Source organism: Hyperoodon ampullatus, assembly GCF_949752795.1.
Source record: "Hyperoodon ampullatus genome assembly, chromosome: 3".
Taxonomy (NCBI): domain Eukaryota; kingdom Metazoa; phylum Chordata; class Mammalia; order Artiodactyla; family Ziphiidae; genus Hyperoodon; species Hyperoodon ampullatus.
The window spans coordinates 21,060,985-21,073,598 of record NC_136916.1 but is presented as its reverse complement, the minus strand read 5'-3'; the positions used below and the strand labels follow the sequence as shown (position 1 = coordinate 21,073,598).

The 12,614-nt window shown below is 41.3% G+C and overlaps 1 protein-coding gene across 8 annotated transcripts in view; it reads left to right on the top strand.

Annotated features, from left to right (window-relative positions):
* The window catches only part of CELF2 (CUGBP Elav-like family member 2), a gene marked incomplete at its 5' end in the record, with an annotated part of 523,117 nt that overhangs the window by 204,988 nt on the left and 305,515 nt on the right, over positions 1-12,614 (top strand). Inside the window, one exon of one of the 8 annotated variants that reach the window (XM_079700767.1) lies at positions 2,193-2,245. The exons of the other annotated variants lie outside the window; for them this stretch is intronic. Coding sequence (XP_079556893.1) covers positions 2,193-2,245 — 53 coding nt within the window. Of the gene's footprint in view, positions 1-2,192; positions 2,246-12,614 lie in introns of those variants that run through there. 8 annotated transcript variants of the gene reach the window in all.

Genomic DNA, 12,614 nt, shown 5'->3' with positions numbered 1-12,614 from the left:
GGATGAGCAAATGCATTAGTGCTACGTGTTAGTACTTGCCTCATAGTTTAGCCCTGTTAGAAATTGGATGGAAGTATTAAAAAAGGGCTTTGTGTTGGAACAGTGTAATTTTACTTTTCTCTGATGGACAAAACTGTGGCCTGTGTCAGGCCACTCATTCCACTTTTTATTAATATTTGCACTGGTGGAACACACCCAGTTTCATCACACGTGCTTCTGGTGCTTTAAAATATATGAGCATTTGTCGCCCCCATTTAACTGCTTGGCAAAGAGAGCTCCAGAGAGGTAAGGTGACTCCTGCCTCAGCACAAGTCGCTAGGGAAATGGCTCAAACTCTTTCTCTCTCTGCAGTGTCTGGGGTTCCAAACTCATTTACATGACGTTGATCTTGCTCTAAAAGAACACCTCAGGGACTTCCCTGGTGGTCCAGTGGTTAAGACCCTGCGCTTCCAGTGCAGGGGATGTGGGTTCGATCCCTGGTCAGGAAACTAAGATCCCACATGCCTCGCGGCCAAAAAAAAAAGAAAAAAAGAGAAATAAACGGATACTTCAAAAAAATAAAAGAACACCTTAGATTGTATATAGTATCTTTCCCTGGCAAGGTCATTCATTTTTGTATATTCACTCTCTAACTTTTAGTTGCTATCATGAAGGAAGGCAGTGTAAAAATGTGCTTGTTTTGAGGACAGAGCTCTTGCTTCATTATTTTACCCCAGTCAAGTTATTCATCATGTGGTCTTCCTGCCATCTAGAAATGGGGATGGGGACTGCTTTCAGTCACCTTTGGTTGTTGTCATAAACTAAGCGCGATTACTGTGCAGTAACCCTGAAAGCACTTTCCTCGCCCTCCAGAACATCTCCATTTCCTTAGCTGTGGGCCAAGGCTAAGTTCAGAGGTCACAGGTCAGAGATCTAGCAAGATATTGGGGTATATTCAAGATCTCCAAATGGGAGGGTAACGGGGCATGCCATTTATCTTCCCCGTCCCACTATTATTCCCACAAGTGTTTTAACTCCAGATTATTACTGAGTTGCACGGTTGTGCTGATGAGGACAGGTGAAGTGTTTTGAACCTGGGAGTGAGGAAACCAGTGTTCAGTGATCCAGATCTGTTTCGGGCTGTGTTCTGCATTGTTCCCATCCAAGCTGAGTGCGCTCTTGGCTTTCCGGTCAGCACACACCTCCAGGAGCAATGCCTTAATTTGCAGTTTTGGACAACTGACTGTTCCGTCCATAGCATCTCATCTTTTCTCTGTGTGTTTAACTTGCTCTTTTACTTGGCTAATCTGCATGGAATTCTTCTAATTCCAATAAGCAGAAGGACAGTATGTATTTCCTTGGCTAACTGTGTATGCTATGCCCGGTGTGGATAATGAAGTAGGGAAGCAGATTTTTTTCTTATTTTGGAAAAGAGCATCTAATTGGTCTTTTGAGGCTGATGCTCCAGTGTTTATTAGGATTTCAATATGACCAATCTTTGCATCGCCCACCTCCTTTAGAAGTCCTGCTTCAGGTGGATGATGCCCTGAACCTCCAAGAACTCCGGGGCTCACAGAGTTAAAATCTTTCGAAGTCCCCCAATCTCTATCCTCTGAATCCTCAACCCCCTTAGTGGGGCTGAGGGTCTTGACCTTGTCACTCTGCCTGAGGACAAGGGGAGAGGAAGAGATGAATCCAACTGTGAATTCAGTGTCCCAGAAAAGAGCAGAAATCCTTTTTAGCACCCTGACATACCCACATCTTCTGTGAGTCATCTGCGATGCTTGCTGACAGTGGATGGCAAAAAGAAAACGTGAACTTGGTTTTGTTATGAAATGTGTAAGACAAAGAGGGAAATGAGTTATTTTCCTTTCCAATTTCTAAAGATGGTAATTAGGAGAACTCACACCAGCCAGGCTCAAGTGAATGGAAGCAAGACCCCTATAGGCAGTGCAGTGTATTAATGTACAAATATGCTTAGACAACATAACTTGTCAGAGAGGATTATTTCTACTTAGTGGATCTGCAGGAGCCCCTTTGCTCTCCCATTCAGAATTTGACTAGAGAAAAGAGTGGGGAGAGAAGGAGAGGGAGAGAGAGGGAGGGAGAGAGACGGGGAGCGCACATTAGTGAACAGCTACTGTGGCATTGATGTTGGAGCGCACTTCTGAACTGGCTTTTGTTGAGACTATCAGTGTATCTGTGCAGAAAGCATGCGCTGTCCCAAATCCGCTGTTACTATGAGAAATGAAGAGCTGCTTTTAAGGTATGTTACTGTGTTCTTTGTTTTAACGTATATCGCGCTAGTTTCCAGAGCTGGCTGAGACAATCACCATGCCCTGAATCAAGTAGCTTCCTTATCTTAGAAGGAAAAAAAAAAGAAGCTAGAGAGAGAGAGAGGAGAGGGAAACGATATCGAGACGAAGAGATTGGGAGAAAGAGAGAGCATGCAAGAGAAAGGAAAAGGACTCCTGTGGACGAGTTATATTTGCAGGAGTTGCCTTTTGCAAGCATATCATGTATTTGCTCTCTGCTATTTGTGCACGGCCAGTGGATAATTTTAAAGGCTCCGAATCTGGCTCTGGGTTTGTCTTTTCCTTTGCAATGTCTAAGCCTCTTTCATTATTATGCACTCTGCATGGAATACTCAGCGAGAAAGGAGCTAAGGAGACTCCATATTAGACTTGCGTTCCAGATACCGCTCTAATCTGGACTTAGCCTACCTAAATAGTCCTCCTGTGTTACCAGGTTTGGATCACTTTATCCTGTTTGCCAAAATGTGTACCTGTTTAAAGACTTCTATTCATGCATGGCGTCCTGGGTCCCTCTGTATTGAAAGCAAATATTTGTTTCCTGCATCTGTGTTAGGGTCCTACCGCTTACCAAGAATGAGCCACCTTTTGGGAAGCAGAGAAGGAATTACGATACAATTGGCATCCTGCTTTGAAAAATGTAGTCTTTTGTTTATTTCCTAGCAGACATTGTAGCACTGAATACATCTATGGGTCTGACAATGGGACCCATTGAACAATGGAGCTGTCAAACTAGCTTAATGCATGTCTGGGGCTTTTTTTTTTTTCCTTTCTCAACACCCTTTTATCTGCTTTAATCTTGTTTGTATAGACTATACAAATTGAAGAGCTTTTAGGAGTGCTTGTTTGTGGTTTTGTGCTTTTAAAAGATTTAATATCTGCCGTTCATAGGGCTTTTTGCATTTTGCAGCTATGTTGGTTGGATTAAGTTAGAGATTTATTGCTTACCTCTCTGTTAACTACAGAAAGAAACTCACTGATTGAGACTGCTTGTAACACTATTATCATTCTGGCAGATACCTTGTTATCAGACATGCCTCTGCAGTATTTAATGCTTGGGATTTAAAATTTGCCTATTTAGTGGACTTACGGAACATAGCACACAAGAGAAGTTAAGAGGTATATTTCTAATGTTTAAGTAAATTATAATTTTTAGTGTCTGCCCTCTTTTGGCCCCTAGGTAGATAAACAGTTTAGAAATTCAAGGACAAGTGAGAACTTCCGCCCTTCTAATTTTGGTCACCAACTGTCATTATCTAGCCTGTTAAATTGTTAAGTTGAAGGTGTCTGTGGAATGTATCCATTTTTGATATATGATTATGTGCTCATAAAATGCATTTCTATGCAAGGTAAACATTTCTCACATCTTCAAGAATCTTTCCTTTTATAACATAAGCATTGGTTTCTCATGTGAAAACAGTGAGACTTCAAAAAGAGAAAATGGAAAAATCTGTTGCAAACTTCTCAAATATTAAAAACATTTTTAATCTCACATTAGATATAAAAGAACTGATCCTAGAATATTAAATGGTAATTGATCTACATGAAAATCATGTCACTAAAGTTCGTTTCCATAAAGAATATATCTTTTCTAACATTTTAGTGTTTTGCTTTAATTAGCTGTTTCTGCCAGAGCAGTATATTGAAAAATATTAGTAAATTTATAGAGATTAAGGACCTAATTTTTAAAAACAGAAGGGAAATCATTTTAAAGGGTAATTTTTTAAAAATAGATGTATCTAGTTACAAATATTTCTTCTTGGATTATATTGTGTTCAAATTAATTATGTTCTCAGTAAACAAGGAACAAAATGTATTCCTTATAAAAACAGTTGTGAAACATTAACTATTTTTTAGAGTTTGGACATGCATTTCAATTTTTTAAACTTAAGTTGAAATGTTATATTTTATTCAGAATTATGAAAATTAATGTTGCAAGCTCAATAAATTGCCTTCTGGAACATAGATTTTTTATTGACAATATTTTCAGAGTCTGGCTGGACCCAAAACATATCTGTAGGATAATAATGTTTTTAAAGTCATCCATTGTGAGTAAAGTGGATTTTATGATTATGTTCTCTTACTTCCAAAGGGATCTGAACTGCTCATTCCATTGGGTATGCCAGTAATTGCTTTTAGGATGAGCTCATAGAAGGTAATGGGTGAAGCTTTATATCTGAAACTGGCCCACTGTTACCAGCACACCTAGATTCTGCATTCATGGGAAATTTTTATTCCAAAACAAAGGTCACAAAGCAATTTTTTGTGGCTTGGGAAAAAAGGAATGTCCTGTGTTCCCCTGCTGCCTGTCAGAAGCACGCTGAAATAAAGAAATATCTTGGAAACCTACACGTTAAATTTTTGACTAAATTATAATCATTTACCTGTGATCTATTCACTTAATTCCTGGGTGATCATATTAGGTCCAAGAACAAGGGAACTCCCTTCCCTCTTGTGCTTTTAACCCATTACCAGCTTTCAGAATTCCAAGACCCCCCATTCAAGTGTCTGACACACAGCTATCTTTTCCTTTAGCCTGATGGGGAAGTAGGAGATGGCCGAAGTTGGCAAATTTGTCTACATCTATTTCCATAACAGTAACAAGATATGTACTCTGTATCCTGCCATCAGCCTCTATGTGGGATGATTCCCTTCCAGGGTGACCTAAACAAATGTCAAAGTGAATTTTAATTCTAAGCCCAGACTTGTAGAAAAGGAATAGCAAAAGAGTCAAACTGGGAAAATGGCTTCTTTCAATAGAGTTGCAGTTGCACCCCGAGGAGTCCCTTCACACAGGAGACTGAGGAATACATAGCTGTGTTCAGCAGACCACAGGCTGAGATCTGTAACCTTGACGTATCAATAGTCCTTTATTTGTGAAAATGAAACCTCACAGTTTTTCTTTTTCAGAATATGAGTGTGTACAGTTGCAAAATATCCCTTTGGGGCTGAAAAACAAAGAAAGGCATTTGATTAATATTCATATCTAGAACTTCAGAGCAAGTGCAGATTGTGCTGGGACACCCAGGAAGTCATTCGAAGAGTGAATCAATACTAATTATTGCAATCAGGGCGGTTAATTAGGTGAAAATGTGGCTGATGGAAAGTTCATTGCTCGCAGCCCTGGAAACACCTAGGTTGATGAAAAGAAGGTAATATACAAAAGCAAGAGTGTTAGGTGGGAATGATGGTTCTGTATTTAAGGGGTCAAAATCTGTCGATGAAAAACATAGCTTGATTTGGTATAATCGTGGCAGTGAGGAAACTAGAAATATCCAACTTAGTTTCTGGTGTAGAGATTTCAGTAAAAATCATTAGCAGAATGCAGTTTGTTAAGAAGCATCTCCTGTGGCTCCACAGCATTTATCTGCCCTTCCTCCAGCGGTAACAAGTATATTTCACCCAGTTGCAGTAACGCCTTAGATCATCTTGATTAGCCTTCCTTGAATTTCTTTGTACATTTGGTAATTCCCGGGGAATTTGTTGGCGGTGGGGGTGGGGTTGGGGGGCAGGTTCTCCTTTCATCAAACTACTATTGCTTCTCTCTTGGTTATTACCGGCTTTGGGAATTTTTCTGAACTCGCAGTGACTTTCATTCTGTAGGAAAGAAGAGGCAGTGGTTTTTGGAGAAGATTAAGATCCGTGGCATTTCACTTAACTGACATGGGGAAGAGGGTGTCAGAGGAAGGAAAGCTTATGTGAGGTTTCAGTGTTGTAGCCCATTAAGAATTGAAATGGAGTGTCCTAGAGCTGAAGCACCTTTCTGATCCCATGGTACCCATCTCCAGAGGTCAGACTGAGATGGAAGCTAGATGTACATGTAAGAGAGAGAGAGAGAGAGAACTTCTACTCAACTCAGAAATGTGCTGGTTAACCCTGATTTGGGATGAGATACCCTTTGTTCCCAGACGCAGCCTTCTGCTTCATGCGATATCGTTAGGGGTTGTTCCATGCAGGTATGTTTATCTGATCCATAGCTTTCTTCCGACTGTGACAGATCCCAGCACATTTTCTTTTATGTCAAGACCGTCACAGTTAACAGGGAATGGCATCTGTGGGGGGAGGGTGACATGTGTTCCCAGGGCAGCTCAGCTGTTCCCTCACCTCTTTCCACGTTGACCCGCCTGTGATTGGCTGCCTAGGGTTGCGATGAATCACTGCAGTTCAGGAAGCAGGACGTGCCAGCGTGCCCTAGGAGAAAAACAAAAACCAGAATTTTCCTGCATAATCATTCAGTTCAACAAACTTTGTTTTCATGGACAAGAAGAGCGTGAGGTTTGGAGTTATCAGGTTGATACACCTTCAGTATCCATGGCTTTTTGAATCCCTGGGTTGAGAAAGGTTGCAGCTGCAATCGGTAAAAATTCTGTGTTGAAACTTAAGGGTGGCATTGCTGGCTTCCAGCTGGTGTGTGAACTGGTGCGAAGGGGCACTGTGGTACCTGGTGCAGGAATGAATCAGACTCTTGTCATGGCTCCTGTAAAGCTGCCCATCTCAGTGATTCAGGGGCTGCAGGTCCTCCTGTGGTGGTGTCGTCTTTGTCATGCCTTGCTTTTTGAATAGCTTGGTTTGGGACCCCAGCTCTCTTTTGGGTTCTGTGAGATGGCTTCCCCGTTCATTCAGAAATGATTTAGGAAGTGTCTCTGTGAATGAAAACGCACTGAGTTAGTGATGGGTGGCGTGAGTTCCTGGTGGTGGCAGTTAGGGTTCATTTTAACTTTCGCTTTGGAAACTGACTTGATCAAAAGGGATGGAGCCCTCACCCGCAGCCCCAGGATGCTCAGTGCCTGCCTTGCATAAACTGTACCCTTCCTCTCCCCTGTGGGTTAGGCTGCTGGCCTTAGAATCAGTGAAAACTTTAATGCTACAAGAACAATAGGATTAGGACTGGCTTCCTCTTTTCCTTCCCATCTGCCAGTTCCAGATTTAAACAAAGATCAGGGAGTGGGAGTGTTATGATTAAAGTAAGGAATAAATCCAAAATTTATTGACAGTCTACTCTCTGCCGGGCACTAGGTGATCTCTTTTCATCTTGTATAATTTAATCCTCACAGATACCCGAGAGTTAGTAGTAGTTATGTTATTCCCATTTCAAAGATGAAAAAAACAGACCAAAAGAGGGAAACTGGCCACACAGCTCATGGTGGAAGGGATTCTAAGTCACGACTCAGGCCAACTCCTTCCCTGGCCAACTTAAGAGTACAAATATTGGACATTTGACATTTGAAAGTTGTAGTTTCCTCCAGTGCCACATTTCCACGGTGCACTGATTTGTGCATGCCTTCTAGTTTTGTACGGAGTAAGCTGTACAGTAAGAAAGGGAAAATCACAGTCGTTTTTGCTTCTGAGTTTGTACAGATCCCCTGCGTATGCTCACTGGTTCCCCTTATAGCTCACGAGGTCTTTGAATTAAAGCACCCATGGCTCACTTTTCTCAGGCTTTAATCTGTATAATGGGAACACATGTTGGAGGGAATAATAGAGAAATCTGATGCATGATGAAATTGAAATGTGACTTCTAATCTGCATAAGGGGCCAAAATGTATCATATTGTAATCAGAACCAACCAAGCAACAAATATACTATGTGACATGATCTTTTCTCGTTAAGAAGCTCAAGACAGTCGTGAAACAGAGAGGGAACAGTGGGTAAGAAGGTATCAAGTGGTGTATAATGAGGGGAGGGGGCCTTGAAGGATGGAAGAGGGAGCAGGAAAGGGAAGTTGTCCTTAGAACACCCCTGATTCGTCTTTGTTATTAAAACAAAATCCTTAATTTCATCACCTTTCTTCCTCAGACCTCAAAGTCATTCACATCTCTCCTCCTCTCTCACTTTGCCATATTCCTATGAAATAGTGCAAATGTAGCTGTTAGCCGCCACCAGAGAGTATGAGAGACTAAGAGACTGGGCAACATAAAGGTTTACACTCAGCCATAGTGATAAGATAAGATAACACATTTCCACTTAGCTTGGGTAGATTGCCACACCACTTTTCCATGAAGATTTTGGGTAGTTCTTTTAAGAGAAAGAAAAAAAGATTTTTTTTCCCCTAACAGACTTTATGGGAATGAGCATCAAAAGCAAATTTAAAGAAAAAGTCATTTGGGATTTTCAAAAACCTCTGTCGTAAGCTAAAAATAGTTAGAGATTTGAACCATATTATAGGGAAAAAAATAAATTTCCTGTGCTCAAAACCTTAATGTATTTTCAACCTACATGTCACTTTAATAGCTTGGTTATGTAATTGCTGTAGTAATAATTAGGTTAACACCTCGTACCTCTCATCAGAGGATCATGGTAGATTTTGATTTTTCAGCCATCCATCCCTACAAGGAAATGATGGCCACGCACATGCAAAGGTCTAGATGATGAATCAGAAAATTAAATGACGTGTTCCCAGTGTCAGTCCACTCTTTGACAGAATCAGGTGCAGAATCCAACAGGTTTGATTCTTAAATCTTATCATCTTTGTCACTCCGCTTGCAAGTAGCATTTGCCTTACGGAGTCTGATCTGCATCCACTTTGTCAGATGACTTCTGATCCTTGGAAGGAAAAGCTCTTTGACGGGGACCCATCATCATTGTGGGTAAAGCAGATTCATGTGTTCTCTTTTACACGCAATCCAAGCATTTGGTCTCTTTAATCCTTCCTCTTCTTCAAGATGTATTTGTTTAGAAGAAGGAGGGACATTGAGGCCAGTGGGGCTTTCATGCCTCCGGAGAGTCCCTCTCAAGTCCTGATTTTGCTTCTCGCCAAGATCAGTCTCAGACAACACCCTCCCCCCGCCCCCACCCACTAAGTCTTAAAACATCCTTTATGCCCCCACCTGTTGCTGCTTTCTCTCTAGACCTAATGTTATGCCTACTGCTATATCCACCCAGCTGTCGCTGCTCAGCTGCTGTGTTTCATCAAACAGTAGTTTCTCTTTTTGAAATTTACAGCATGTGACAGTAAGATGAGAACTTCTGGCCATTTGGGGAAAACAGTTCTTGGGGGTGGTGGGTGTTCAAGGGCAGATTGCCAGGGAACTCAAAACCCCACTCTGATAGGTATAAATTTTGTTCCCACCGCCAGGCTGGCACCAGATAAAGCTACCTGATACAGTTTGAAAAATCTCAGCATCTTCAAGAGGCTGCTGGGACATTCCTTCAGAGGTTGTTTTTTCTGAGTGCCTTTGTGTACATATCACCAGGCCAACCTTTTTCTCCTCCCCACCCTTTCTCCAATCTTCTCTTTCCCAATTTTCATATATTTACTCACTTCATGGGACGTGATCTTCCATCCTCCCCCTCCACCCTGTGATGATGTCTGGAAAGGAAGCGCCCCAGAGACAGCTGTTCCTAGTTGAGAACTCAGCCTTGGTCGAGGCAAACTTGATTTCCCTGACAGATGAGCCACCAAGACTTTTCACTTTTGTGGTCACCTGCCTCCTCAGACCCACAGCTGTGGAGGAGACCGGCTGGCATTGTCTGGCTTTCGTTTGAGAGAGAAAGAGGGAGAAAGAAAGAGAAAGCTGAAGGGGGAGGGAAATAAGGCAGCAGGGGGAATAATGGAGAAAGGAGGAAAAGGGAAAGGCAAGTCCGAGAGGGAAGTGATAGGCTGGTTGGGCTCAGGGTCTGACAGGTCCACAGTACTAGCATTTCACCCCCTTGGAATGGAAACTTCTGGAAACCCTAAAGGGGCATCTCATTTCCGAGCACGAAGGTATGTATACAAAGAACCCATCTTCCGTTGGAGGGTCTCTTCAGAAGGGAGAGAGATTCACCATTATGTCTTTTGGCTCTATTGAAAACAGATTCAGAAAAACACAAGATTGCAAAAAGCCAGTAGCAGCTGTTCTCAAGGGAGAGCGACGGCTTAAAATTCCCGTACAAATGTAAAATCAGAGTTTAATAACGATGTCATCTTTATTGGCATGTGACTTTACTGAAGTCGTTTTAGGAGTGTGATAAAGTCACCATTCCAGAAGCTTTCAAAGTGGGGGGGGGTTAAATAAGATCATTTTAAACTCGATTGGTGATATAAGTATTTTTTAAGGGATACCTCTATGGAGCTAAGAAAATATAGATGTATAATGTATCACTTAAGGATCTATTTGGGGATTTTTTAAGCGCATAAAGACACTTGTTTATTTTTACAAGTTGCTGATGAAACTGGGGTAAGCCAAGAACAAACACATGACCGCAAAGTCAGATACTTTCCCAGGTACTTCAAATTCATGTGGATTTCAAACTTATTGGCTGGAAAACGCCCAGTGCTGGGAACCCCCACTTCTAGGGCCTGCCTTTCTTGCTCCAAACAGCTCTCAGTACACTGGGTTAAAAAAAAAAAAAAATGGAACAGCTATTTAATAAAATTTGAATTTGAAAATGTGATGGGGAAAGATGTTTTGGATTCTAGTTTTTAATAAAGAGCCAGGAGTGAGGGGAGAAAAACCCTTTTGTGAAGGTGACTGTTTGAGGAGATGGAACAGTATTGGTACATCTGTAGTTGCATGGCCGACTGTCTACTGCTTTTAAAGAGATTGCAACCCGTGACATTATGCATAGGAATAATTAAAAAATGGAAATTTGTCACAAAATATACAGGGCTGTCTGCAGGAGAAGAAAATTAACTGTTGGGTTATAAACGTGCATCACTATCTATCAGACTCCAGTCTCTAAGTTATGGTATAAACTTTGTGCAAAAATGTTGAAAGATCTATAGTCAGGGGGCTCTATCCTGGTTCACTGATGAAGGTGGGTGATAGGAGTAGGATACCTTCCATTCGAACAGTGTGACTCCATTTACAAACACATTTATTAGCATTCTGTTTCTATGGAGAGGTTTTTGGTTTTTTTTTTTTTTTTTTAATGCCAGTGATAATTCAGTGCTCAAACAATGACCACTGGAGAAAACTCAGTTTGAGATGAGGCATGGGTGTGTGTGTGTGTGTGTGTGTGCTGAAACAGCACAGTGCACCCAGTTGCCTTGGAAGGCCTCATATAAAATGAGGTCATTCAGAAACTTTCCCTTGAAGTGCTTCCAATTCTTGAATTGCCTTTTGTTTGGGAAATGAATAGCAAGTTGATTAAAAAGAAAAAAAAAATAGACAATTAGGGATGGTAGGGGGATGGGCTTCGGGAATAGCTTAAGGTTTTTCTACAGTGAAGCTAAAATGGTGAGGAAACTGCATTGTTCCCAGCAGCCCCGTCCCTAGGGATGTCAGCACACAGAGGTGTCACCTACCAGGTCAGGTCTAGGAGGGGGGCTCGCTTGTGGCCTCACCCCCTTTCACTGCTGTTGATAAGATCCTTGGCTATAAAATAGCTTCACTGAACCCCACGTGTTTAGCAGCGGCCCAGACGAGCTGTCTGCAAAATAATTCCAACTGCCAAAACAGGATACCTGATGGCTCGTTACGGCGTGAAAATTAAAAAAGGGGGCCCCGTCGAGTTTAGATTTTTCTTTTCCTTCTGGCAAAGCAGTCAGATGAGAAATTGAAGCTTTTCATCAGGTGGTATTTAGTTGGGTGTTTTTGTTTTTAAGCTCAAGAGGTTTTAAAATTTGTATTTTTAAAAACAGCTCTTGTGTAGATGCTGTGATCATAGAAACAAAACCCTATAGGGTGTGTGTGTGTGTATGTATATTTTGTTTCTCTCTGGCACCTAAATTAAGTGCCTGTGCAATCACTCTATTATTTATGTATTTGGCAGCCAAACTGTTTCAGCTCAGCTACATCCAGAAGCTTTCCTTGGTTCCCCTCGTCACTGTATTTAATGTTAGAGTTTTCTTTTATATCTGACCCTGGTTTTGCTTCTAACTTTAAATGGCAAAAGCAAATGTGCTTTGAAAACTCTGGGACTCACTGTAGTTGTTAAATAAGGCAGTAACCTATGCACTAGTAATTCTTTCTCTATGACCTACTTACATACTTCTTCACCCTCCTTATAGTATGATTAAAAGCTGCTTTGAATCCACTATTGCCTCAAGGGATTTGAGCCTAGAATTTAACAAACTGCTGAGAAGGCTTAAGTCAGTAAGAGGCCTTCCCTACAATGTCTCCCAAATAATTCACATGCAATTAAGGAGAGAATAAATATTTCAGAAGTCTATGTGTTAATGATGCTTTTTCTACCTTATAGAATGTAGATGTACATGGAGCTTCATTCCGTGGCGGATTTGAAAATATTTTCCTTTTTGATTAATGCAGTTGTGTTTTGCTTCTGTTCTGGAGGCCAGTTCTGTTAGTTCGTTCTTCAGATAGTTTTATTATAGAGTCAGCTGCTTATATACATTTGGGAGTTATGTAAATAATGTCTAGAAAATCATGAACTGTCAAG